General features: G+C 40.1%; 1 protein-coding gene, 1 non-coding gene and 1 pseudogene across 5 annotated transcripts in view; 1 reads left to right on the top strand and 2 right to left on the bottom strand.

Annotated features, from left to right (window-relative positions):
- LOC116644539 (cytochrome b5 type B) overlaps window positions 1-27394 on the bottom strand; it is a 38451-nt gene extending 11057 nt beyond the window's left edge. For 3 of the 4 annotated variants that reach the window (XR_004301777.1, XM_032424173.1, XM_032424174.1), the window contains exons 1-3: window positions 27123-27394; window positions 7667-7795; window positions 7116-7145 (exon numbers count right to left, since the gene is read on the bottom strand). Coding sequence is in view for 3 of the 4 variants with exons in the window: in XM_032424173.1 (XP_032280064.1) it covers window positions 7116-7145; window positions 7667-7795; window positions 27123-27284 (321 nt within the window). In the remaining variant the exon portion in view is untranslated. The remainder of the gene's footprint in view (window positions 1-7115; window positions 7146-7666; window positions 7796-27122) is intronic. The other variant, XM_032424172.1, reaches the window with a different exon arrangement.
- Window positions 8370-12104, top strand: LOC116644452 (annotated as a pseudogene).
- Window positions 19703-19787, bottom strand: LOC116644792. Its single transcript, XR_004301828.1, has one exon. It is a non-coding gene; the product is annotated as a small nucleolar RNA SNORA17 (small nucleolar RNA).
- Window positions 27395-27660: the final 266 nt, after the last annotated feature.

The following is a 27660-nucleotide window of genomic DNA, read 5'->3' as shown; positions in this document are numbered from 1 at the left end:
TCAGCCAAGTTTGGAAAGTAGCCAAGTACATTATTTTTTTTTTTTTTTTAAGATTTTATTTATTTATTTGACAGAGAGAGACATAGCGAGAGAGGGAACACAAGCAGGGGGAGTGGGAGAGGGAGAAGCAGGCTCCCCGCAGAGCAGGGAGCCCGATGTGGGACTCGATCCCAGGACCCTGGGATCATGACCTGAGCCGAAGGCAGTCGCTTAACCAACTGAGCCACCCAGGCGCCCTCCAAGTACATTATTTTTAATTTAACAAAATTAAAAAGAAAAGGTTTTGTTCACACAAAACCTTCCTTCACCCCCACCCTGCCATTCTTCCTATGCACAGCTCCCCAATTCCCATTTCCACTCCAAAGCTCTGTGCTCAATCTAATGGATGCCTAAGTGAAATTCCTACAGTTTATGATTGACTTTAACTTACCCCTTTGTGTGTTCAGGCATATCTGGCTGGTTATGTCCTTGCCCACATCTTAATTTACATGCAAGATTTTTGGTCAGGAGAACAGGGATTGCTCAATTTTGGCATGGAAGGCTGTAATTGCAATACTATATGATTTCAGTTACAAGAGAGCAGATTAAATCCAGAGTTCTTCTACCAAAAGCCTTACCAAGTAATTAATATGCATGTTTCTGGACTACACTTCCGAACTACTAAACTGTTTTAAGCCTACTCTGATTTTAGTTCAAAATTAACAGAAATGAACTGTTTGAATAAATTGGTTTCTTAAGTTCGAGGTTCATTAAGGCGTTAATTCCCTCATAAAATAAATAAATAAACACGGACTCTGTAGGGTAAAAGGAAATATTTCCTAATATCTGAGTAGCCTTTTTATTAAGCTGCTCATAACTGAAACTATCTACAGCCTTCAAGTTCAAAGCTAAATCAGTTTCCTCACTTATAAAATGAAAGGTTCAGACCAGATAAACTCTAATTCTAAAGCCATATTTAATTAACTCAACACAATTTTCTGGCCCAAGGGCATTTCCGCAAAATCTACAATAGCAGCCTTCTAAAGGTTAGAGAGAAGGAAACACTATTCTCCCATGTCTGGAAAGACTGAAGGAGCACTACCCACATGTAGATTTTTCTATCTTATACCTGGTATACAGAGATATGCTCTTCTAGATACTAGGATTCCAAGAGGCACTGTACCATAAGTATGGACTCTCTTTGATATGGTTAAGAGAATGACAAAGAAACGTAGTAATTGGCAAACATACATGAAAGGATTTAGGGGTCAGTGGGCATGGTTTCACCATGAAAACCATTTTTGAAAAAACGTGGGAAAACACATGCTTAATAAACATAGGAAACAATGCACCAGAATTATGATTATGATGCATTAAAGTATATAGATAGGGCATTTATAAAGTGAACCTTCAGCCTAAACAGTTTAGACTTTCAGAGATTTAAATAGAAGGGAAACCTACTGCAAGTGTATAAGGACCTTTTTTTTTAATGAGCTTATGTTTTATTTCCTAAATTAGATGCTTGCTATTCCAAGAGGATTCCAAGTATTTAAAATTAGAAAAAGTGCATTTTTAGCCACATGACACCTTCAGTGCAGCTCATGAATATTTGGGTGGTCCGATAGTTTTTGCAGCTTTTTATTTAGAACACTGTGGTTTCTATGTGGCCAGTAACTTATGAAAAAACAACTTTGGAACTTTTGGTTTCAAACACCATTGGAAACGATTTCCCCCCCATAATACAATGGACTTTATAGCATGAACTGTCACAATATGAATTTCAGTATTAATTTCTTAAAATCTAAAAAGTTTGACTATTAAAATACATGATTTCAACATTTTATAGTCCCAACTATGACATGGCCATGTGCGGATCTTTTTTTTTTTTTTTTTAAAGATTTTATTTATTTGTCAGAGAGAGAGAGAGACAGAGCACAAGCAGGGGGAGAGGCAGAGGCAGAGGGAGAAGCAGGCTCCCCGCTGAGCAAGGAGCCCGATGTGGGACTCGATCCCAGGACCCCGGGACCATAACCCGAGCCGAAGGCAGCCGCTTAACTGACTGTGCCACCCAGGCGGCCCCCATGTGCGGATCTTGAGGACAGCCTTCTCAAGAAGCTCCAGTGTGTTAATAATTACTGTCTTGTAAAGTATGTATCATCCCTAGAGTCAGCCCAGGCAAGTAAAAAATATCTCCCTGCATATAAGGACAAAATTCAAAGATGAAAAACACCCTTTAAGACAAATTTCTGTATGACTCTCTCGAGAACCCACTGTGATAACATATGTAAGATATCACTGAACAAAAAATTTCAACATTCACAGAGTAATTTCTACTGGGACGAAAGAAGTGAAAAATTTGTTCTAACACTGGAGGACTAATTTGAAAAAGATGTTACCTTATCCTTCTAACACCTTCTTATGCAAAACTACACACTATTTCTAAATAAAGCGTTATGAGAAGACATTAATCCTTGAGATGCCTCAGCAATGGATATTTTGTTTCACAAGAGGGATTTTGCCATTACATTCTATGCTTTATTTCAAAATAGTATGTTTCAAAAAAGAAATGTTAGACAAAATCAGGAACAATGAATCAACCATGCAAAATTATTTGGTAAAGAGCAATCACCGCTCAGCTAAAGGGCACCTGCATAACCATTCCAAACATTAATGAACTAGGTTTTATGTATGACAGGAATATTAAACAATTCTTTGAAGGAAATTTTTGGTATGATGCAACTAAGTAACTACATTACATAATTATAAACAGTGTATTCTTTTTAGTTTCTCTCCCATAAAAGAGAAGGTAAACTGATTATTATGTATGTGTTCTAGAAAACTATTGTATAACAAAAGTGAGTAGCATCAGGAAGAAAAATATGTATCTGCTTTTAAATGCAACTTATAGATTGCTTCTAACATACATGGAAGTTACTTGATTTCAAAAGTTAATTCTTAACTTAAAAAATGAAGTTTAAATAACACGTTAAGCCTTTATGGAGACAACCTTATTTGTTTTTATTTATTTATTTAAAAAGATTTTTATTTATTTACTTGAGAGAGAGAACAAGAGAGAAAAAGAGCATGAGGGGGGAGGCAGAGGGAACAGGAGAAGCAGACTCCCCACTGAGAAGGGAGCCAATGCAGGTCTCAACCCCAGGACCCTGGGACCACAACTCGAGCTGAAGGCAGACGCTCAATCGCTCAACCAACTGAGCCACCCAGGCGCCCCGCAATTTTATTTGTTTTTTTAAAAGATTTTACTTATTTATTTGACAGAGAGAGAGAGACAGCGAGAGAGGGAACACAAGCAGGGTGAGTGGGAGAGGGAGAAGCAGACTTCCCACTGAGCAGGGAGCCCGAAGCGGGGCTCGATCCCAGGACCCCAGGATCATGACCTGAGCCGAAGGCAGACATTTAACAACTGAGCCACCCAGGCACCCCTCTTATTTGTTTTTAAAAAACACATCAAATCCTGTTACGTACGGCAAATGCCATCTCATCAAAATTCTTGTCTATGGGATACTGTTAAACAACAATCACTAACTGCACTGTACGTTAAATAACTAGAATTTAAATAAAAATTTTAAAAGAAAAAGTGGGTTTCTTGTAGGAAAAAAAAGAACAATCACTAAGATAAAAATTTTAAGTAAAAGAAACAAGGTATAGAACAGTATGTGATTTTTTTTTTAAGGAAGGGATGTTGGTCTGCTTATCAACTGATTGATCAATGGATCGATCTGTCTGTCCACCCATTTATATTTATGAATGCATAGAATCTCTTGGGAAGAGAAAACAAGAAAATGATAGCTGGCTACCTCTGAGGAAGGAGAACTGGGAGACTGAGAGTTGGAGATGGAAGGGAGTCATTTTATATATATGTAAAATATATATATAAATATATATTATTTATGTATTATATACAATTAACATAATTATATATAAAGGATAGATTTTATTTATATATAAAACGTATATATAAAAGTACACTTTTTTGCACTATTTCAATTTTTTGCCATGTACATCGTGTACTACCCATTCAAAAATTTAAATGGGAAAATGGTCAGGTTAATGAGTCTGCTCATTGTAATGATACTTGGAGCCGCTGAACTGTCACCTAGATAGTATCTGCTGAATAAACGAATGAAATGGTACTGACTACTTCTGCCAGGTTAGCATGTGTATGTACCTCATCTCCTCAACTGCCGGCAGCTCAAACAACGAACCCACAAGTGGACGCATCATCCAAAGAGAAACATCATGGACCACAAATGTGTCCAGCTTACTCGCTCTACAGTAGACAGGCAGGCAAAATGGCACAGAAAACACCAAGTGTTTCTTTTCTTTTTTTTTTTTTTAATTTTTTAAAAATATTTTATTTGACAGAGAGAGAGATAGTGAAAGCAGGAACACAAGCAGGGGGAGTGGGAGAGGGAGAAGCAGGCTTCCCACGGAGCAGGGCGCCCGATGTGGGGCTCAATCCCAGGACCCTGGGATCACGACCTGAGCTGAAGGCAGACGCTTAACGACTGAGCCACCCAGGCGCCCCAACACCAAGTGTTTCTAAGTTGAGTTTCCATAATCCAAAGCAGACCAAAACAATGTTCACTCAAGTAGGAATAGAAGACTGATGGCTCTCAGCATGGGGACTATTCCAGGGAGGAAGAGATTCACAGAGACAAAAAGGTTTGTAATTCTAATCCATTACCTACGACTGAAGCAGGTGAGAAAAACATCTGCTGCCAGATCTGTAGTTTCTAAGCTTTTGCATTTTAGTTTTGTACTATTTCAGGGCCTTGGACCTCAGACATTATCAATCTAACAAGAAAACAATGGTGACCATCAATTATTTACCTCTGTTGTAGCAAAAGGAGTGGGGAAGGTAGTTGCCAAAAAACTGGGGAAAGGTTTCTGATTTCTACTCTGGAATGGCACATTCTCAGTGGCTTTTTTTTTTTAATTTTTTTGGGGGGGGGGGGGGGGGGAGTAGTTTCAGGCAGGGAAGAGATGGGAAGCTGTGGGGGGAGGAGAGAAGTGGAGAAATGAAGGAAGGGAAAAGAAAGAGAAGGGAAATGAAAACTCTGTCCCCTGAGGCAGAAGTCACCTCTTAATTAGGCTTAAAAAAGAAAAAAAAAAATCACTTCTTTGTAGAGGTTTAGGAACCTGTAACCAAAAGAAAGTATTAATGAAATGAATTTTACATCCTTTACTCCATGGTGAGTGAAGAAAAATTAAGAAAGGAGACATCTACATCCTAGATACAGAAGTGCTTATTTAAAATCTTTGTAAGAAATAAATCTGAGGGACCAGGACTTTCTTCCTGGAACCGAAATCAGGTTGGACTATAGCTCTGTGAAAACGTATGTAGATGGCCTTGAAATTTTTGCCAAAGGTTTTCCTTGCCTGATCTGCCTAAAATACAGCAGCATGACTGGAAACACTCTATAACCTACTCTCCACTTAATGGAGACTGTCCTTTGGGTACAAGAGACACAAGGAAAACACCTTTGAATATACTGCCTTTAGCCACTGTTTATACCAGTTAGGGGCCAAACTACATTTGGAAACTTCTAAATTAATACAGAATTCAGTGAGTTGAAAGGGTTTCTTTTTCTGTATCTCTTACAAAAAGTCCCAAGGCTCAACAGATTTAATTTAGCTGAGACATCTCTAACTCATTCTTTGGCCTATACCAGGTAGACAGTGCTTTCTACAGAAGAAAATTAAAGTTCCCCAAGTTTTCAAATGGAAAGATGGGTACATCATTTAGCAAAAAGCCTGGTGCTTGGCTACCTGGGCTACTTCAAATGCAAATTCCCAAGTCCCACCTCCAAAGACTATGAATCAGTAGTAGTGGAAGCAGGAAATAGACACTTCAGAAACATGCCCAGGGATTCCAACACAGGTGGTCCAAGGGACAGAATTTGAAAAACACCACTCTCCATTCCCAAGAATGGTCCTCACCACATACTGAATCACCAAGGAAGAAAAATAGCAACGAGAAGCAATTTGTAGACTTTTAGACAATTATAATTCCCAAAATATTTTCTATTGTTTTAGTAAAGGCACTCTCATGATTGATGTGTGAAAGTGGGTTATGGCTCCTAGATACAACGTGTATCTCTGGCACAAATGGGAATATCCCTTGAATTAAATGTTTACTTTAACCAAGACCAATGTCTTCTAGACAGGTCCAATATATTCAGCAAGGCCACGCACAGCTCAAACTTGACCTTCATTACATGTGTTAGGAGGGGGAAGACAGACCAACCAACAGTGCTCCGGAAGCATTTAAAAGAATCATTTCACCCCCCTTCATAAACAATTCAACAATTCAGAATAGCAGAGTGTAGCAAGACGGAAGAGTTAATTTCCACAAACACTCTGGATTGCACAGCAACAGACTGCCGACATTGTCAAGCAATGATGTTCTGGTAGCAACTGAACTGCTGTCCCTTTAAGTGAAAGGGTAACCTGCTAGCTGTCTGAAGGAGAAAGTCAAGAAAAAGCCTGAAGTAATAAGGGAAATGAAGAGCCCCGCTTGTGGGAAGCTAAAAGGCTTTCATATTTTGTGCCTGGTATGTTATGCAGTGCACATTAAGTTTTTCAAATATTTACTCTTTCATTTTTGCTGTATCACTGAGTAAATGAAATGAGTATAGGCCTATGTGAGCCTATACGATAAAAGGATTAAATCTGGGTAACAGGGACAGAAAGGCCCATTCCAGTCAATTACTTCAATCTGTAACTCCTCAGACTTTTAAGCGAAAATCAATTTTCCAATGATTTTTTCCACACAGAATTGTTATCACCTGTACTATTTAATGTAAGAATAAGAAATACTTTTCTACACTGAACCCATAAACTAATTTCTTTCAAAACCATACTGGCTTTAGAATTTCCTTTTTTTTTTTTTTTAAGCAAATAGAAGCATGAACAAAATGTTTCCTACTATTTAAGACTCAGTTATTCTTTTTTCCTGAGATGGCACTGAGCCCAAATTCCTGAAAAAACAGGATTTTTGCTTGGGGGGAAAAGTAAACACTTCTCTTGTTAATTTTTTTAAAAGCCGTTCTATTTGCGTAAATAGAAATATAAACACTTGAAACACATAAGAGAAAGAGATGACTTCTTACCTTGCTACCACTTTCAGGTTTAAGGTCATTCTGTTAAAAAAGGAAAACAAATAATATTTTAAGTCATATCCAAATGAATTCTCACCCTGGGCACTATGTGCTTGTTTCTAACCTTAGACCATGAGAATACATTCTGGTAATAGAGAATTCTCTGAGAGACATCAAGGTCTGTAGAAAGGCAGATGCTCTCCCTGCCCCAACTCTGGGCCTATCAGGGTCCCTTGTTAGAACGTCCACAGTTACCACCTTTAGCAAGGAATTTCCAAGAACCACCAAATCATTCTTTTAGGTAGAGATGTAATTGCATTACAAAAATCAATTAAAAAAAAATTCCAAAATCACTTCCCTTAACTTTTCAGATAACTACCGGTGTTGCTTTACATACAAGAAGCTGTATCTCGGCACAGCGGGCAAAAGGATTTGGGAGAATATGTAGCCTGATGGCTGGGTTCAATGAGTTTCCGTTTTAATGATTCATTCCCCCTCCTTGTGTTCTGTGGCTGTTCAGCAGCTCCGTCTCTGTAAGCATTCCTAGCTCAGCTCGTTCTTACCGGATGCACATCACCAATATAGTACTGCTTTAGCATTTCTCTGGCATCAGCGGAGTGGCCGACATCTTCAAAGCTCTCACTTGCATCTGCACCAGCTTGTTCCAGCAGAACCTCTTCTCCCCCAGGATGCTACAAAGAAAAGATATTTGCTGAACATTGGGCCCACGGAAATGAAAACTAATTTATGTTACTTTCCCCTCTTCTGCTTTTTTTCTCCTTCCTTAACGGGAGTCGTGGGACGAATCGCCACCGTATGCCAGCTGACGGGATGCACTGGGAGGAACACAACATAACTGGTGATACTCGCACCAAAAGTGTATAATACTGGCCTAACTGGGAAGAAATCTAGGACAACAGCAAATTGAGAGAGAGTCTACAAAAACGACCGGCCTGTGATCACCAAAAACATCAAGGTCACAAAAGCTACAGAAAGCCTAAGAGCAGTTCCAGACTGAAGGAGGCTAGCAAGACAGCACAACTAGAACAACGTGTGCTCCCGGCTTAACTCTTTTTGCCAACATTATCCAGACGGCCGCAGAAACCTGAATGGAGACTCTGGTCAAGGAGTATATGCAATTCTTTATTCTATTCTTGCAACTCTTCTGTACGTCTGAAATGGTTTCAAGATAAAAAGTCCAATCAGTGGTACCAAAATAACTCCCTCTATACCTAGGAAGTAGATCCTGTCTATGACTGACGAGCTATGTGTCCCTGGACAAGGTACTAAGAAACAGAGAGGTCTTTGCTTTCTTGTTTATAAAATGGAGATAACAGGAGTACCTATCTTAACTACTATTGTATCAAATGACATAAAGATACGAAATACTTTGTACTCAGAAAGAGAGGGGTGTAGTTTATATAATAGGCCACCATCTGTGACTTTAAAAAGCAGATACATATATGTGTGTGTATATATATACATGCATAAAATCTCTCTGAAAACAATGAAAAGAACCTGGGGGCTGGGAGAAAAGGAAGGAAGATTTTTCACTGCAGACCCTTTTGAAATTGTTTTACCAAATGAAGTACCACCTGTTGAGAAAATAAATATTTAAAAATTACATTTAGCACAGTCCCTGACTTAAATGTTCAATAAACATTTACTTACAATGAGCAAATTTAGAATTTACATTATATGACATATCTAAATCTGTATTTTTAAAATATCAGTGATGCTTTTAAGTAGTTTTTATTATAACAACCTTTTAAGCAGGAATAATATTATCATCCTTATTTTAGTTGGTTTTCTTTCTTTATTGGGAGGGGGGAACAACCGGGGGAAGAGGCAGAGGGGGAAGGAGAGGGAAAGGGAGAGAGCGTCTGAAGCAGACGCCCTGCTAAGCCCAAATGGGGGGGTTCGATCTCAACAACTAAGAGACCACAACCTGAGCTGAAACCAAGAGTCAGAAGCTTAACTGACTGAGCCACTGAGGCACCCCCATCCTTTTTTTTTTTTTTTTTAAGATTTTATTTGTTTATTTGTCAGAGAGAGAGAGAGAGCACAAGCAGGAGGAACAGGAGGCAGAGGGAGAAGCAGACTCCCCGCTGAGCAAGGAGCCCGATGTGGGACTTTATCCCAGGACCCTGAGATCATGACCTGAGCAGAAGGTAAACGCTTAACTGACTGAGCCACCCAGGTGCCCCCATCCTTATTTTAAAGATGAATTCAACTGAAGCCCGAGAACTCTAACTGTAACCTCGCAAAGTCATTTGCCTATGAGCTCCCTAGGACAAGGATAAGTTCTCTATTTCTCACCTAAAAGGTCTCTGTCCAGTGAGTGTATCTCCCATTCCAGTACTTAAGCAGGCTGTTTTCAAGCAAGAGTAAGATAGCCATCACTCATCTGTCATTACAACTGAGCTCTCTCAGCTGCGGTGAGCCATTTGCTTTGGAATTGTGTCCCAATGTGCTCTATAAGATTTTATTTATTTATTTGAGATAGAAAAGGGGAGAGAGAGAGCACAAGTGGTGGGGAGGGGCAGAGAGAGGGAGAAACAGGCTCCCCGCTGAGCAAGGAGCCCTATGTGGGGCTTGATCCCAGGACCCTGAGATCACGACCTGAGCTGAAGGCAGGCACCCAACCAACTGAGCCACCCAGGCGCCCCCCCCCATTGTGCTCTATATACCTCAACTATGGAAGACAGTTTTTCCTTATGATACATCCCAACTATTATGTTGCCTTTCAGAGCAAAAGGATAATAAAATCTCTTAGCAGCATGAGATTATTTCAGGAAATGGCTGAATTTATGACTTCCTGCACGGCTCTATCTATAGCTACAAAGTATTTTCATTTTCACCACTCTCTCACCACTTATAAATAAATAAGAAAGTGCAACACTTGGGGTTCGTGGGGGCTCTGGTGGTGATCTCAGAGTAGTGAGATCAAGCTCCCTGTCGCCCCATGCTGGCCACGGAGCCTGCTTTAGATTCTCTCTCCCTCTCCTTCTGCCCCTTCCCCCCCCCCACCACATGTGTGTGCGCACACCCACGTGCTCTCTAAAAAAAAAAAATGCCACTCTTAAACAATTATATAATATATATCCATTGTTTTTACTGTATATTCAATCATTTCAACCATTATGCTATAATTTTTATTGAGTACTTATTTGATAGAGTAGGCAGTGATAAATAAGTTTTCGTGTTTTTATAAAAATGAATTCATACGGTATACACTATCTTATAGCTTGATTTTTTTTTCACTGAGGCAAGGAAGGTTGGAGTGGTCAAAAAAAACCTAGGTTTAGTACCTCTCACTTCAATATGTGGTTTTAATACAGATGGTTTAGAACAAGCAAGAGTTCAGGGAATCTTGATGACTGTTTTAGAACTCTATAAACTTCAGAACCTATTTAAAATCAAATGGCAGGGGCACTTTGGGTGGCTCAGTTGGTTGAGCATCAACTCTTTCAGCTCAGGTCATGGTCTCGGGGTCATGAGTTCGAGCCCTGTGTGAGCGAGGAGTCTGCTTGAGATTCTCTCCCTCTGTCCCCACCCCCCACCCAGCGCTTGCTCGTTCTCTCAAATAAATTTTTAAAAAATAATAAAATAAAATAAAATAAAATAAAATAAAATAAAATAAAATAAAATGGCAGCCCAGCTGAAGGCAGCACACTAGGCCTGAGGCCACAGCACAGCCAGGGCCAGCTCTGGGAGAAGGTAATGCCCAGGCTGAGGGCCTGGCCTGCAATCCTGACTAGGCTGGCTCTCAATAAATTAAGATGGCAGGAAGGGCGCCTGGCTGGCTCAGTCAGTAGAGCATGTAACTCTGCAATAGGGTTGCACGCTGGGTGTGGAGATTACATAAAAATAAAATCTTTCGGGGTGCATGGATGGCTCCATCAGTTAAGTGCCTGACTCTTTAATTTCAGCTCAGGTCATGATCTCAGGGCTGTGAGATCGAGCCCCAAGTCTGGCTCCACGCTGAGCATGGAGCTTGCTTAAGATTCTCCCTCCCTCTCCCTCTGTCCCTCCACACCTCTCTCTCTAAAAAAATATAATAAAATAAAATCTTAAAAGAAAAAAAAAGATGGCAGGAGCTGCAGCTCGACTCCAATGTGAGCCTCTGGGTGTTCCTGCCCATGTTTATCATCACCCTCTCTGTGGGCATGATCCACCATCCTGCTGCAGAGTGACAAGAAACTCACCCAGGAGCAAGTATTTGACAGATGAAGTCCTAATACAAAGCAGAGTCCTCCGGAAAACACCCCAAAGGATGGATTTTTCAAAAAAATAAAGGGAAAACACTACTACCTTCTCTTATGACTGATATCATTATGCTCACAGACATGGTGAAAGGGAATTTAACAAATGTCCTCCCAATTATTCTTACTAGTGAATGGGTAACATGACATGCTCAGGCTTTGTTACAACCAAAGTCCTATTTCCAATGACCCTATTTTAAGCTATGCTATAGCAAGGAATTCAACTATTCGCATTAGCTGCATCTGGGTAAATGCTACATCCTGGTACTTCTATGTATTTGGGATTCAGAGCATTTATTCTCTCATTCTGGGCCAAAATAAAGCCAATAACCAGTCAAGAATTATCCAAGCAGGGGCGCCTGAGTGGCTCAGTCGGTTGAGCGTCTGCCTTCGGCTCAGCTCATGATCCCAGAGTCCAGTGATTGAGCCCCGAATCGGGCTCTCAATCTCCCTTCTCTCTCTCCCTCTGCTGCTCCCCCTGCTTGTGCTCTCTCTCTGTCAAGTAAATAAATGAAATCTAAAAAACAAACAAACAAAAAAAACAATCCAGGCAAAGATGACTGGAGCAGCCATGGCCATGCCCACAGAGAGCAACAAAGCTTTCAAGGCAAAGTGGAAAGTTCTAGAGCTAACAGATTGCCAGTGGGCACTTGATGATGTCAAAGAAGAGCTCATGGCCAAAGATCTCCACTCTGAAGGCATGTTCAAAAAAGAATTGTAGACCTCTATTTATTAAAGCAGGGATTAGCTCTGTTGGGAACAAACAGAGTAGCCCTTAACCTTGTAAGCTGTTTGAGCTGGGGCCTCTCAGAATAAAAAGGAGAACACGTGAGCCCGTGGACGTGCAACAAGGATCATTCTTGTCTGAGCCAGGTTCCCTTATGTTTGAAACTGGAGGAAATGATTGTGTTCGGGGTGACTTACAGGGAAAGAACTATTTTAAAAATGTTTAAAAATTCCCTTCTGGTGACAACAGAAATGAAGGCAGAGAAAGGGGAAACTCAAGCTAGTGAGTTTCATATAATATATATATATGAAGTTTCATATATATACTGAGTTTCATATAATATATATATATGAAAATTTAGCAAAAATTCAATCTTTGGAAGAAACATTGCCAATTATAATAATTATCATGTACAATTAGCCTGACATCTAAACCACAGTAAACTCCTGTTTTCCTGGGATTCAAATACCCTGAATTTTTACATCTAATTTACGTGCTCGTATTTTAGTAACTTCCTTTACAAAAGTAATAATTTTTATTAACGAAAATTCACTATGTATAAGCAAAACAAATATCATTGTATTGTTCATTTTGAGCCTGCAGAATGACATAAAGAACAAATGTATCAAAACTTTATTCAAATAAATTATTTTTCGGAGTGAATACTCAGGGCCAAGGAAGACTTAACAAACCTTCTATGTCTCTTAAAACTGTCCAGGGAAAACTGGTGACCCTAAGACACTGTGGAATTCTCAAGCACCTTAAGGAATGATCACCTATAGGTCAAATAATAGGATATTTTTCATGTGCAGTTCAAAATACATCAAATCAGCTGAAAAAAATCAATGGCTCTGTACTGTACTACGGTGACTCGACTGAACTAAAGACCCAGTTAGTCTGGATAAGAGTTTACATATCATTATAAGAAGGGAGAGTTGGCAAGTGCCGGAAGATACACGGAGAAAAGTTGCCCAGGAGTAACTGTCTGGATTAAACGTCCCAGGGAAGTGGCAAGGTGCCACAGTAAATGTCATCTGCATGTTGAGTACTGTAATCAAAAGTGAATGACTCTTGACTCTACAAATTAAACCACCTTGTTTTCTCTTTAAAAGGTAAATCCGTTTTATAGAAGTAAAACTGGGGAGGTCAGAATAAGATCTGTGGATGCAATTAATGTCAATATCCGGGTTGTGGTATTGTACTACAGTTGTTTTTTTAAAGACCTTATTTACTTATTTGAGAGAAAGAGTGAGAGCACGCATGCCCATGAGTCAGGAAGTCAGGTAACATTTTACAAAATGTTACCATTGGGGAAATAGGTAAAAGATACAAGGGATCTATTATTTTCCTACAAGTACATATGAATCTACAATTATTTCAATAAATTTTTCAATTTATTGAAATCAAACTCAATTCCCTAGTATAGACCCAAAAGAAATGTGTATAGATATATGAACTTATATATACACACAAATAATCAGAGCAGCGTTATTTGTTACGACCCTAAACTTGAAAACCCAGTGCCTGGGCCGCCTGGGTGGCGCAGTCCATTAAGTGTTGGACTCTTGATTTCAGCTCAGGTCATGATCTCAGGGTCATGAGATGGAGCCCCACATGGGGCTCTGCACTCAGCAGGGAGTCTGCTTGAGATTCTTTCTGTCCCTCTCCCTCTGCTCCACTCCCCTGCACGCTCTCTCTCTCTAAAATAAATAAAATCTTAAAAAAAAAAAGGAAAAAAAAGAAAACCCAACGACCATAAGCAGAGTATGAATAATTATGATATAATCCTACAGTAGAATTCTAATCAATAATGAAAAAGAACAAACCACTGCAATATCCACAACACGAAAGAATATAAATGGTGAACAAAAGACACCAGACATAAAACAATATAAACTGTGACACTCTCGGGGCACCTGGTGGCACAGTCAGTTAAGCGTCTGCCTTTCGCTCAGGTCGTGATCTCAGGGTCCTGGGATTGAGCCCCGAGTCCGGCTCCCTGCTCAGGGGGAGTCTGCCTCTCCCTCTCCCTCTGCCCCTCCCTGCTGCTCATGCTCTCGCTCTGGCTTGCTCTCTAATAAAAAAATAAAATCTTAAAAAACAAAACCAAAAAACTGTGACTCTCTCATTTGTAAAAAGTTCAAAAACAAAACAAATCTACAGGATTAGTCAATAGGTGGGTACCTCCAGGGATGAAGAAGAAAGCAGTGATTAGGAGGAGGCACAAGGAAAGGTTCCAGCATGCTACAAAGTTCTTTTTCTTTTTTTTTTGAAGATTTTATTTATTTATTTGAGAGAGAGAGAGGGAGAACACATGAGCGGGGGGGAGGGGCGGGCAGAGGGAGAAGCAGACTCCCTGCTGAGCAGGGAGCCCAACACATGGCTCAAGGGATCATGACCTGAGCTGAAGACAGATACTTAACTGACGGAGCCACCCAGGCGCCCTGGGTGCTGTAAAGTTCTAGACGGTGGTTATCCAAATGTGAGTGATGCCATATGACTAAATTTCAGGGATTTATAATCAATGGGAAAATAATTTCCAAAATATCACATACATAACTACCCTTGTATAATATATATAGTCAAATGATCTTCGACAAGGGATGCCAGGACCACTCACAATAGGGAAAGGGCAGTCTCTTCAACAAATAATGTTGGCAAAACTGGATATCCACATACAGAAGAATGAAGATGGACCCTTATCTTGTATCATAAGACAAAAATTAGCTGAAAATGGATTAAAGATCTAAACATTAAGACCCAGAACAATAAAACTCCTAGAAGAAAATATAGAAGAAAAGCTTTAGGACATTGGATTTGATAATGCTTTCTTGAATATGACACCAAAAGCATAGGCAAAAAAGTAAAAACTGACAAATGGGAGTACATCAAACTTAAAATTTTTTATGCACCAAAGGACACGATCACCAAATCGAAAAAACAACCTACAGTATGAGAGAAAAGATATGTAAATCATAAGGGGTTAATATCCAGAATATATAAAGAACACCTAAAATTCAACAACGAAAACATCAAATAATGTGATTAGAAAATAGGCAAAGGACTTAAGGAGACATTTCGCTGAAGATGATCTACAGTTGGCCAGCAAGTATATGAAAAGACGCTCAACATCAGTAGTCACTGGGGAAATGCAAATCAAAACCACAATGAGGCCACATGCAGAAGAATGAAACTGGACCATTTCCTTACACCATACACAAAAATAATCTCAAAATGTATGAAAGACCTAAATGTGAGACAGGAATCCATCAAAATCCTAGAGGAGAACACAGGCAGCACCCTCTTTAACCTCGGCTGCAGCAACTTCTTGCTAGACATGTCTCCAAACGCAAGGGAAACAAAAGCAAAAATGAACTATTGGGACTTCATCAAAATAAAAAGCCTCTGCACAGCAAAGCAGTCAACAAAACTAAAAGGCAACGTACAGAATGGGAGAAGGTATTTGCAAATGACATAGCAGATAAAGGGCAAGTATCCAAGATCTATAAAGAACTTATCAAACTCAACACCCAAAAAGCAAATAATCCAGTCAAAAAATGGGCAGAAAACACGAACAGACATTTCCCCAAAGAAGACGTACAAATGGCCAACAGGCACATGAAAAAATGCTCAGTTGGGGGGGGGGTGTCTGCTTCTCCCTCTCCCTCTGCCTGCCGCTCCCCCTGCTTGTACTCTGTCAAATTAATAAAATCTTAAAAAAAAAAAAAAAACTAAAGTGAGTCTCCTATAGACAGCATCTTGTTGGATCCTCTATTTTTATCCATTCTGTCAACCTCTGTCTTTAGATTTAGGAATTTAATCCATTTAGGGGCTCCTGGATGGCTCAGTTGGTTGAAAGTGTGACTCTTGGTTTTGGCTCAGGTTGTGATTTCAGGGTCCTGAGATGGAGCCCCGCATTGGGCTCTGAGCTCAGTTGGGAGTCTGCTTGAGATTTTCTCCCTCCCATACCCTGTGCCCCTCCCCGCCCCGGGGCCCCCCCCCCCCCCCCCCCCCCCCGCACACATGCATGAGCGTGCCCGCTCTCGCTAATAAACAATCATTTTTTAAAAAGGAATTTAATCCATTTATATTTAAAGTAATTACTGATGAGGAGGGACTTAACTCTCTCAAAATTAAAAATCTTTGTTTATCAAAGGACATTATCAGACAAGATCGGGCACATTCAGGGTGGTAGGGCGTAGACCAAAGGACATTATCAGGAAAGTGAAATGACAAGCTACAGAAGGGGAGAAAATATTTGTAAATCAAATATCTAATAAAGGACTGATATCCGGAATATATAAAGATCCAACTTAAAAGCAAAAAGACAAACAATTCAACTGAAAAATAGGCAAAGGACTTGATTAGATTATTTCTCCAAAGAAGATACACAGAGGACCAGTAAATACATGAACACCATTAGTCATCAGGGAAATGCAAATCAAACCACAATGAGATACCACTTTACACCTGGCTAGGATGACTAGAAGTGAAAAAATAAAAAGTGTTGGAGACAGTGTGGGAAAACTGGAACCCTCATTCACTGCTGGTGGAAATGTAAAATGCTGCTGTGGAAAACAGTCTAGAGTTCCACAAAAAGCACAGAATAGCCGTATGACTGAGCAATTCCACTCCACGGTATATATCCAAATGAACTGACAACAATCACTCTGATAAATACTTGTATACCAATGATCACTGCAGTATTGTTCACAAATAGCCAAAAGATGGAAACAATCCAAGTGTCCATTGATGAATGGTTGAATGGACAAACAAAATGCGGTATATATACATATAATGGAATATTATTCAGCCTTAAAAGGAAGGAAATTCTGACACATGCTACAACATAGATGAACCTTGAACACATTATACTAATTGAAACAAATACAAAAGGGCAAAAATCGAATTATTCAATTTATATGTGGTACCTAGAATAGACAAATTCATAGAGACAGAAAAATCCAACAGTGATTACCAGGGGCTGGGAGGAGGGGCAATGGAATTATTGTTTAATGGACAGAGTTTCACTTTGGGATGACGAAAAAGTTCTGGAGATAAATGGTGGTGAGAGCTATACAATGATGTGAATGTACTTAATGCCACTGAACTGTACAATTAAATATGGTTAATCAAATTTATGTTATGCATATTTTACCACAATAAAAATTTTAAAAACCAAAACATTATGTTAAGTGAAAGGAACCAGACACCGAAGGACAAATATTGTATGTTTCCATGTACTTGAGGTACCTAGAATTAAGCAATTCTAGAGAGACAAAGCAGATTAGAAGTTATCAGAGGAAGAGTGATGAAGGGGTAGTTATTGCCTAGTGGTTACAAGAGTTCTGCTTGAGGTGATGAAAAAGTTTTAGGAACAGCTATCAGTGTTGGTTTGTTGTACAACACTGTGAATGAAATTAATGCTACTAAATTGTACAACTGATTAAATGCCAAATTCTGTTATATATATATTACCACAATAAAAAATAATAAAGCTAGGTATATATACCTGTAATTAATATTAGCCAAAAACTTACTTTTGTCTGAATTAGAGCAAAATAAAACAAATGAGACCATAAGAGTTTCAGGGGTTAACCTGAATAATCTAGGTTGGGGGCCTACACTATTCAAATCTCTTGGAAAACTGTAAATTTCTCCCGATTTTTATTCAGTAAATCTAATATAAGGTAGTGCATATTTCCCACTTTTTCTAGGACTTGCTGTGCTTTTAAATCTCGTATGAATTTACCAAAAATTTATTTTGACTTGGATAGCCTTTGTGTTTTAAGACTAATGGACCTTGTCCCGGCTTTTATTATGTAAGCAGTTACACAATGTTACAAAGAAAATGTCTTAAATAAACGACACTGTAACCAAGATCATAAACTTTCAAAAGGGATGAAACAATGACTGTGATCCATTCATTTCTCTCTCAGTCTGGCAATAATCAAGTGAAATACTTCAAAGATACAAAGGAAATTTTGTAATGTCCCCTGGTGAAAGATTTCAGTCAGTTCATCTGTCCAAAGCATTATGTGGTAGGGAGGAAGCCTTTTGGTTCTTCCTTAAGCTCATTTACTAAGTATTATTGCAAAGAAGACAGAAAACTTATGTTTTAATACAGAAAAGAGAGAGGACAAATTAGTAACGGAAAATAAACTTCCAGATTACTAATACGATGCAAAGGACAGGGGTCAGATGGCAGAAAAGAAGAGAATGTGAAGAATGACAGGGAATAAAATTTTTTTTTTTTTAAAGATTTTAATTATTTATTTGACAGAGACAGCGAGAGAGGGAATACAAGCAAGGGGAGTGGGAGAGGGAGAAGCAGGCCTCCCGCCGAGCAGGGAGCCTGATGCAGGGCTCAATCCCAAGACCCTGGGATCACGACCCAAGCTGAAGGCAGACACCCAGCGACTGAGCCACACGGACGCCCGGGAATAAAAATCTTAATGGGAAAACATTACACAAATTCTCTGTGAGTGGAAATCCCATAATGATGTAATAAAAATGTAACAATAGGGATATGCTAGAGACCACTAGGCTTAGAAAATAAAATCTAGAACATTAAGATTTTGGAAGTTGCAAAATTAAGCTGGGTGATGAAAAGAAGAAACTCTAGCCAAACAGATGGGCAGAATACCTCATCAAAATGAGATATGGAGATTGAAATTCTGGACAGGACAAAATCCACTTTGTAAAAGACAGTCTGACAAGGCAGAAAAAGATGACAGACCTGAGTAGTGAACAGGAGGAAATGGTGTAGGTCCACAGGTATTCATTCGCGTTTAGATTAGAAAGAGCGGAATAAAGAAGGGGTCATCTAGGAGAGGCTAACTTGATTGCTGCCAGAAAGGCTGTAACCTTGGCAGTCACCATTGCCCAGGGGTCAAATCTCAGGTCTTCAGTTCCAAACATAACTTATCCCCACCAGATTAAATCCCACTGCCATAGATTTTCACAATTCCTTAGGTACCTTCATAGTGTTCACTTATGACAACTGCCATTATTTATTTGATGTCTTTGTTCACCTGCTAGACTATAAACTCCATAAGAACAGCAACCGTGGTTGTCTTTTTCATGGCTGTATTCCAGAACAAAGCATGCCTGGAACATAGTGAGATCTAAGAGAGCTCACACTGCCCTCCTTCCCTCCTGTTTGCCCCCACCTCTCATGCCCACATGCAAAATAAATAAATGAAAGTCAGTTTGTTCATCAGAGCATCTCACCTGGACAGTACTGGAGGTTAAATTTTGCCTCATTTTATTTCTAGCTTTCCCTAGGACTAACCACTTGTAACTACTCAAGGAAAGAAAGTATTCTTGGGGCACATGGGTGGCTCAGTCAGTTAAGCATCTGCCTTCGGCTCAGCTCATGATCCCAGAGCCCTGGGATCGATCCCCGCGTCATGTTCCCTGCTCAGTGGGGAGTCTGCTTCTCCCTCTGCCTCCCCCTGCTCACGCTGGTGCGCTCTCTCTCTAATAAATAAAATCTTAAAAAAAAAAAGTATTCTTCCTATAGATTTGTTAATTTCACAAGCCAGATGACAATCAAATTACACTTTATTTTCACCAGCCTTAGAGAAATCCAGTAAGAATTGTTATTAGTCAGGCTCTGAAGCTTTTAGGGGTACTGTCAGTACCCTGATATCAAACAGAGCCTGTGTTCTGTCTGTCTTGCATGACAATTACTTGTGCACAGATCTCATTCTCCCTCACAAGTCCAAGACATCTAATTCACCTTTACATGTTCAGAGCATCTGTCACTTAAGCACTCAAAATATGCTCCAGGGAACAAGTAAATTTTATTATTAATTAAAATAACTTCAATCAATCATTCAATGGCCCCTAACACTGAGCTCTTTATGCCAGGTACCATAAGACTTTATATGCATTATCTATATTAATTGTCATAACAACTCTGTGGAGTAGGTACAATGATCTCTACTTTACAGATGGGAAAGGGCCTTTACAGAGCTATTTGCCCAAGGTTATACAACTATTAGGTGGTAAAGTGGTAACCTGAACCAGACATTTGGACCCCAAAGCCAGCACCCAGACATTAGAATTGTATTTCATCTAGACAAGGAACCAAATTTTCTTTAAAAAACACTACTAAGTGGGGCTCCTGTGTGGCTGTCAGTTAAGCAGCCAACTCATGGATTTTGGCTCAGGTCCTGATCTCAGGGCGTGGGATTGTGCCCCGCCTCAGGCTCCCGGCAGTCTGCTTGGGATTCTCTCTCCCTCTGCCTCTCCCCCCATTTGTGAGCACACTCTCTCTCTCCCCCTAAATAAATAAAATATATTTTTATTTTATTTATTTAAGAGAGAGAGAGAGATTGAGAGAACAAGTAGGAGGAAGGGCAAAGAGAGAAGCAGACTCTCTGCGGAGCAGGGAGCCCATCTCGGGACTCGATCCCAGCACTCTGGGATCATTACCTGAGCGGAAGGCAGACACTTAACCGAAAGAACCACCCAGGCCCCCAGTATACAAAATCTTAAAAAACAAACAAACAAACAAACAAAATCCCACTGTTATGAAAATGAAAAGGCAAAATATAGACTGGGAGAAAAAAGTCACAATACATATAAGATTGACCCTTAAACAATGTGGGGGTTGGGGTGCCACTGAACCCCATCCTCTACACACAGCTGAAAATCTGTATATAATTTTGGACTCCCCAAATATCTAACTACTATTAGCCTCCTCTTTACCGGAAGCCTTACCAATAAAATAGTCAATTAACACATATTTTGTATGTTATATGTATTATACTGTGTTCTTAGAATAAAGTAAGCTAGAGAACAGAAAATGTTATTAAGAAGATCATGGGGTGCCTGGCTGGCTCAGTTGGCAGAGCATGTGACTCTTGATCTCAGGGTCACGAGTTCAAGCCCTACGTTGGGCACGGAGCCTACTTAAAGAAAAAAAAAGATCATAAGGAAGAAAAAATACTATATTTAAAAAAAATCCATGTGTAAATGAACCTGTGCAGTTCAAACCTGTTATTCAAGGGTCAACTATATCTGAAAGGACTTGCATCTAGAATGTATGAAGAATGTTTTTAAGTCAATAAGAAAACAATTCAATTATAAATGGCCAAGATAAAACAGACACTTTACAAAAATCCATACAAATGGCCAGTCTTACCATGATGATACTCAGTATCACTAGTCATCAAGGAAAATAAGTTAAAACCATAATTTATATACCGGCACACACCCATTAGAATGGTTAAAAATACAATGACAGATACTGTGTGTCAAGGAGGGTGTGGAGAAACAGGAAAACCATATATTGCTGGTGGGAGTATAAAATGATACAGACACTTTGAGAAAAGGCCTGAGAGTGCTTAAAAAGTTAAAAAAAAAAAAAAAAAAAGTATGACCCAGAAATCTCACTCCTAGGTATTTAACCAAGAGGAATGAAAACATATGTCCACACACAGATTTGTACATGAACGTTCACAGCAGTTTTATTCATAATAGCCAAAAAATGGAAAACAATGTAAATGTCGATCAACAGGTGAACAGATAAATTTCAATTCAATCATACAATGAAATAAATACATAAAATAAGTAAAAGAAAATAAATAAAAAGCAACAGGAACAAACTGCTGATACATAGGAAAAAAACAAAGACAAGTCTCAGATATGTGAAGCCAAAGACACTAGACACAAAAAAGTGATACCGTTGTTCTATAGTGTCAGAAATAAGGGCACTTGGGTAGCTCAGTCGGTTGAGCGTGTGACTCTTGATTTTTGCTCAGGTCATGATCTCAGGGTCGCGGGATCAATCCCCGAGACGGGCTCCCTGCTCATCGAAGAGTCTGCCTGAGATTCTCTCCCTCTCCCTCTACCCTCCCCCACCCCATGAAATAAATAAATCTTAAAAAGAAAAGGGATGGGTTGTTAGAAGTTAAAAGAAAATTACAGGTAAAGCACGCAGAATAATAAGCACCCAGTAAATACTATTTGTACTACTAAAACAAATCAATGAATAGATACTATAATTCAATTAAGGAATACTGTGATGGGGTGCCTGGCTGGCTCAGTCAGAGGAGCCTACAACTCGTGATCTCAAGAGTTGGGAGTTCAAGCTCCGTATTGTGTGATTACTAAAAAAAACAAAATCAAAAACAAAACAAAAAAAAAGGAATACTACAATTCTATTTCCATATTTATTTGTACACATCTGTATATATTGGTATATACATGAAAGATGTAGAAAGATCCAAACAAATCCTTGAGATAGAGTTTTACTTTCTTCCATTCTGTATCGCTTTTCCCTCCGACCTATTCCTGACTTCTAGGCCAAAGTAATCTGCTAGAAAAGCAAAGTGCTTTAGTATCACTCCCACCTTAAAAGGCTTCAGTGGTTCTCTAATACATTTAGGAACAAATCCATACAACCTACCCTGCCTTACCCGGCCTGGCTCCCACCAAGCTCTCTGGCCATTCTTGACCTTCACTGACTATACCATATCCACAGCTGCTTTCAGTCCCACTGATGGGCCAAACTCTTGCTTGACTCTGCAAATGCCGTCGGAATGCGCTTTTCTCTAGTCTTTCTGAAGCTAGTTCCTTCTCCTTAGCTCAAATTAAAGTCATCTCACAGCAGCTTTCCAGATCACTCTTATTAAAGTAGATCTTGGCTCAGTCAGTAGAGCATGCGACTCGATCTCAGGGTTGTGAGATCAAGCCCCAAATTTTTATTAAAAAAAAAAAAATTGGGGGGGGCACCTGGGTAGCTCAGATGGTTAAGCATCTGCCTTCGGCTCAGGTCATGATCCCAGGGTCCTGGGATCGAGCCCCGCATCAGGCTCCCTGCTCAGCAGGGGGCCTGCTTCTCCCCCTCCCTCTGCTTCTCCCCTGCTCATGTTCTCTCTCTCTCTCTGTATCTCTGTCTCGAATGAATAAATTTTAAAAATCTTAAAAAAAAAAAATTGGGGCGCCTGGGTGGCTCAGTCATTAAGCATCTGCCTTCGGCTCAGGTCATGATCCCAAGGTCCTGGGATCGAGCCCCGCATCGGGCTCCCTGCTCCGTGGGAAGCCTGCTTCTCCCTCTCCCACTCCCCCTGCTTGTGTTCCCTCTCTCGCTGTCTCTCTCTATGAAATAAATAAATAAAATCTTAAAAAAAATAAAATAAATCAAACCCTCATTTTTCTTTCTCTACTCCTGTTTTGTTTCCTTCGCAGAAAGCGCCATCATTGATCATTTTTCTGCTTTTGTTTTCTATTGTCTTCCCTCGAAGAGTAGGTTCAAAAGGACAGGACCATGTTTTTATATGCCACCAGGGTCTAGTACCACAGCACTAGATAGCACCTAACAAATACCTGTTGAATGCTATCCCATTTGTGAGGCAAGCCCTATAGTAATATTCCCACTTACGCCCATAGTCACTAAAAAGTACCTAGAAAACTTTAAAATATCACAATGTGTTATTTTAAATTATTCTTTTCAGAAATGGTTATTTAAACATAAGATAATGGCTTCCAAACTTCTCTCAACAGTAAGAAAATTACAATAGTAACTGAAACAAAGGTTCACAAAATCATACTTACCCTTGCTAAGGGAGCCGTACTTTGATATTTTCTAGTCCATGTCGTAAGACAGTATAACCATTTTTATGTGCTTTTTCTAAACTATTAAAGTGGAAAGACAATGATGAATGATGTGTACTGCTGCAAGGTTTTGGTTTTTCATTCATGATTTCAATAAATTAAATCAATACCACTAATTCGAAAATGCAAAATTAATGTTAGGGGAAAGGTAATTCAATTACCTTACCAATTCAAAATTATCACATTCAAACTCTAGAATATAACCATATTCATTAAAAAAAAAAAAAGCAACCTACAGACACAGGATTTTCAGATTAGGAACCCCTTTCTAAGGAGGAACCCCAAAGTGATTTCAGATTGTAAAGAGAAGAATGAGAACCGGCGTAGGTCTTCCCATCTCATCTAATAGCAATTCTATTCCTCCTGACCTATAGGCCAAAAACCTTGGTGCCATTTTTTATTTCTCTCACTCCTCAAACCCAATGCATCATTAAATCCTATTGGCTCTACCATCAAAACACATCCAGGGGCGCCTCTTGGTTGGCTGGTTAAGGGATGAACTCTTGGTTTCAGCTCAGGGCATGATTTCAGGGTTGCAAGTTCAAATCCCACATCGTGCTCTGCTTAAGACTCTCTTGCCCTCTCCCCCTGCCATCCCCTCTCTCCCCCATTGCCAAAATAAATAAATCTTGGGGAAAAAAAAACAAAACACACATCCAAAATCTGATACTTCTCACCACCTCTCACTGCCACCAGCCTGGTCCAAGCCACCACCACCTCTTGCCCAAATTACTACAACAGCCTCCTATAACTAGGCTCCTCAATTCTCCCTTTGCCCTCCTCCAGTCTCTTTTAAACCATGCAGTCAGAGTGATACTATTAAATCATTAAGTCACATCATGACACTCCCCTGCTCCAGCGTGGGTTCCTAGCCTACACAAAGTCAAAACCCTTCCTAAAGCCTGCAGAATTATACTTGATCTGCCCTCACCTAATCATGCTCACCTCATCTACTACCATCCAGCCACTATGGCCTCCCTCACTTGGCCTCAAACAACACCAGACAAACTCCCACCTCAAGGCCTTCTAACTTGCTCCCTCTGACAGGAATGCTCTTCCTGCAGATACCCACATGGCTAGCATCTTTAACTTCCTTCTGGTCTTTACTCTAGTCATGTTCTTAATAAAACCAACTCTGGCCATCATGCCTAAAATTTCAACCCCTTACCCTTACACCCTCATCCCATATACGTCTACAATCCTCTTCGCCGCTTTATTTTTCTTCTTAGAACCTACCACTACCTAACATAGCATATATTACAGCTATTCACTCAGCTTATTGTCCACTCCCCATAGATTAATCTCCATGAAGGCATAAATACAGCATATCCACTGCTGTATCCTAAGCACCTAGAACAGTATGTGACACATAATAGACACTTGATAAATATTTGAATGAGCAAGTGAATGAATGAACAGGCTTGGAATGAACAAGAAAATAGGAACTGAGATGACAGAACACGTTAAGTAAGAAGAGCTTAGGTAAAGAGCTGCAGGTAAAGAGCTGTGGCTCAAGCTTCATGGGCAGCTCTGGCATACCTGTGATGTCTCTGGCTCTACCAACATGTGTGAACCAGGTTAGCAACCACTCCTCAAGATTGAACGAAGGTCCACCACAAGCACTGAGTGTTCCTTCCAAGTTCATTGTGTATTCTAAATCAATCAAGCAGAAATTCGGGGGAAATGAAACCACAAACGAAAAACATTATTACCTACCATTACGAGCTATGCTTTAACAGGCTACAACCCACAACTTTAACTTACAATGAGGTACATATGCACCAAAGGACTAAGCTAAGGCTAGAATTCTGAAGTAATGCTATGTACACAAGAGAAATCAAGGGATCTACCGAAACCAGATTCTGCCACTCATCAACCGTACAACCAAAATCTCTGTGAACCTGTTTCTCATCCTGTTAACATAGGGATCACTACATCCAAATCAGATGTACCCTCAACTAGTAATTCAAGGATGAAATAATGGGAAAGTATTTTTAAAGTACCTTTTAAAAGCATAAAAGGCCATACCCCATTCAAATACAAGTTACTAAATTCTAAGATGTTAACTTACTGGCCATTAGGAAGATTTATTAAAAACAATGTCCTTGGGGTGCCTTGGTGGCTCAGTTGTTAAGCGTCTGCCTTTGGCTCAGGTCCTGATCCCAGGGTCCTGGGATGGAGCCCTGCATCAGGCTCCTTGCTCAGCTGGAAGCCTGCTTCTCCCTCTCCCACTCCCCCTGCTTGTGTTTCCTCTCTCGATGTCTCTCTCTCTCTGTCAGATAAATAAATAAAATCTTAAAAAAAAAAAAAAGTCCTTTTGGGAACCTTTACATTTCGAAGCTTTTTATAGATTTATGAATCAGAATGTAGAAAAAGTATTTTACTAGTATATTTGATTCACAGAACAGAAATTTTTTTTTCAGTTACAACAAGGTTATATTGTGCAGGAATTTCCAAGGAATTCACAAGATTTCATTACTCAAAATGATACACACCTAAAAAATATATATGTTAATATGTGTATATACATAAATACCTCAAAGCCTCAGGGACTGGGGTGGGTGGACTGTCAAGGAGCAAGAGGGAAGTTTTTAGGGTGATGGAAATGCTCTGTCTTAATTGGGAGTGTGATTACATGGATGAACACATTTGTCAAAACTCATCAACTGTACATTTTAAATGGGCACAATTTTTGTATGTAAAGTACACCTCAATACGTTTGTTTAGACAAAAGTCTATCCTGTTTCCTTAAATTAAAAAAAAAAAAAAATCACTCAGTTGCACCACCGCCTCAAGAACTTGCATAATAAGACCTAATGCAACAGGTTTGAAGATTTAACAAGGAAGATGAGTCAATGACCAGAAAAGTTATCTCATGACCTTCTGGGCTCAAGGTCAACTCAAATTAATAGAAAATAAAGGCAGCATAATCAGGGGGTAAAAAAAAATCTCAGTTTCTTCTCAAGAAAACCAGAAATGAATTACTTCAGAGAGCGCGGTGGAAAGAGCACAGATTCAGAGCCCTTCAAACCTAGATTGGAAGGGTTATAGGCTGTTAAGCGTGTGACCTTGAGAATCCTCAGTCCCTGAGGCTCAGTTTCCCTTTCTGTAAAATGGGGATAATGATGGCTTAAGAGTTTGGCCTAGCGTACAGTTAAGTACCCAATATATGATATGCAATTCACGACATTATTGAAGACTCCGGAATTTAGTGCTGGTTAGAAATGCATGCAGAACAGGCCCCTCAGTTTCCGTCTAGGGGAGCTGTGGTCCCTTTCGTACGCCTTATCGCCCTCAGCCAGGCTTCATTTCCCTCTTACACACACCCTGCAACTTTTCCGGTCCGGACCACCCCTCACCCGTGCAGCTCGCAGGGGCCGCCCACCTCCCGGGCCCCACCTCGTTAAGGAAACGGGTAATATCGTAGACTCGCCCGTGCATCACCAGCCATATCTCTTTCATGGAGTTGCGCTTCGCCACCTCCTCCAATCGATAATATGTGACGGAGGTCTCGACCCCTGGCCCTTTCCCATCGCTGTCGCTTGCTTCCACAGTCGCCATTGGGCCTGAAATAGCTCTTCTCTACCACTATCCCGGCTTCCGAGGTTAACTTCCTCGATGTAGACCTTGTGCTCAGCCCTCCCCGGCTTCCGTAACTAAGGCCCCTACGGCCGTCGGAGGGATCCTGGCAACAGCCAATCACGCTCCCGAATAGTGCCTGGTTCGTTTTTCTTCTCACCAATGAAACAACGGATTCAGTTTCAAGTCCCGCCCACCTCTCGCCCGATCCTTGGAGCGTAGGCCTGGTTCGAGGTCCAACTAACCAATCAGGATCGTCTATCCCTCCAATCTCGCCAACCAGGTACCGTGATTTTGGAAAGACGCCTAATGGAGACGTGTTGACGGGTGTTACGCAAGAGAGGTTTCCCCTTCACTC

This window comes from Phoca vitulina, unplaced genomic scaffold (assembly GCF_004348235.1).
Source record: "Phoca vitulina isolate PV1807 unplaced genomic scaffold, GSC_HSeal_1.0 scaffold30, whole genome shotgun sequence".
Taxonomy (NCBI): domain Eukaryota; kingdom Metazoa; phylum Chordata; class Mammalia; order Carnivora; family Phocidae; genus Phoca; species Phoca vitulina.
Note: the sequence above shows the minus strand (reverse complement) of the source record. Positions and strands in the feature narration are given on the sequence as shown.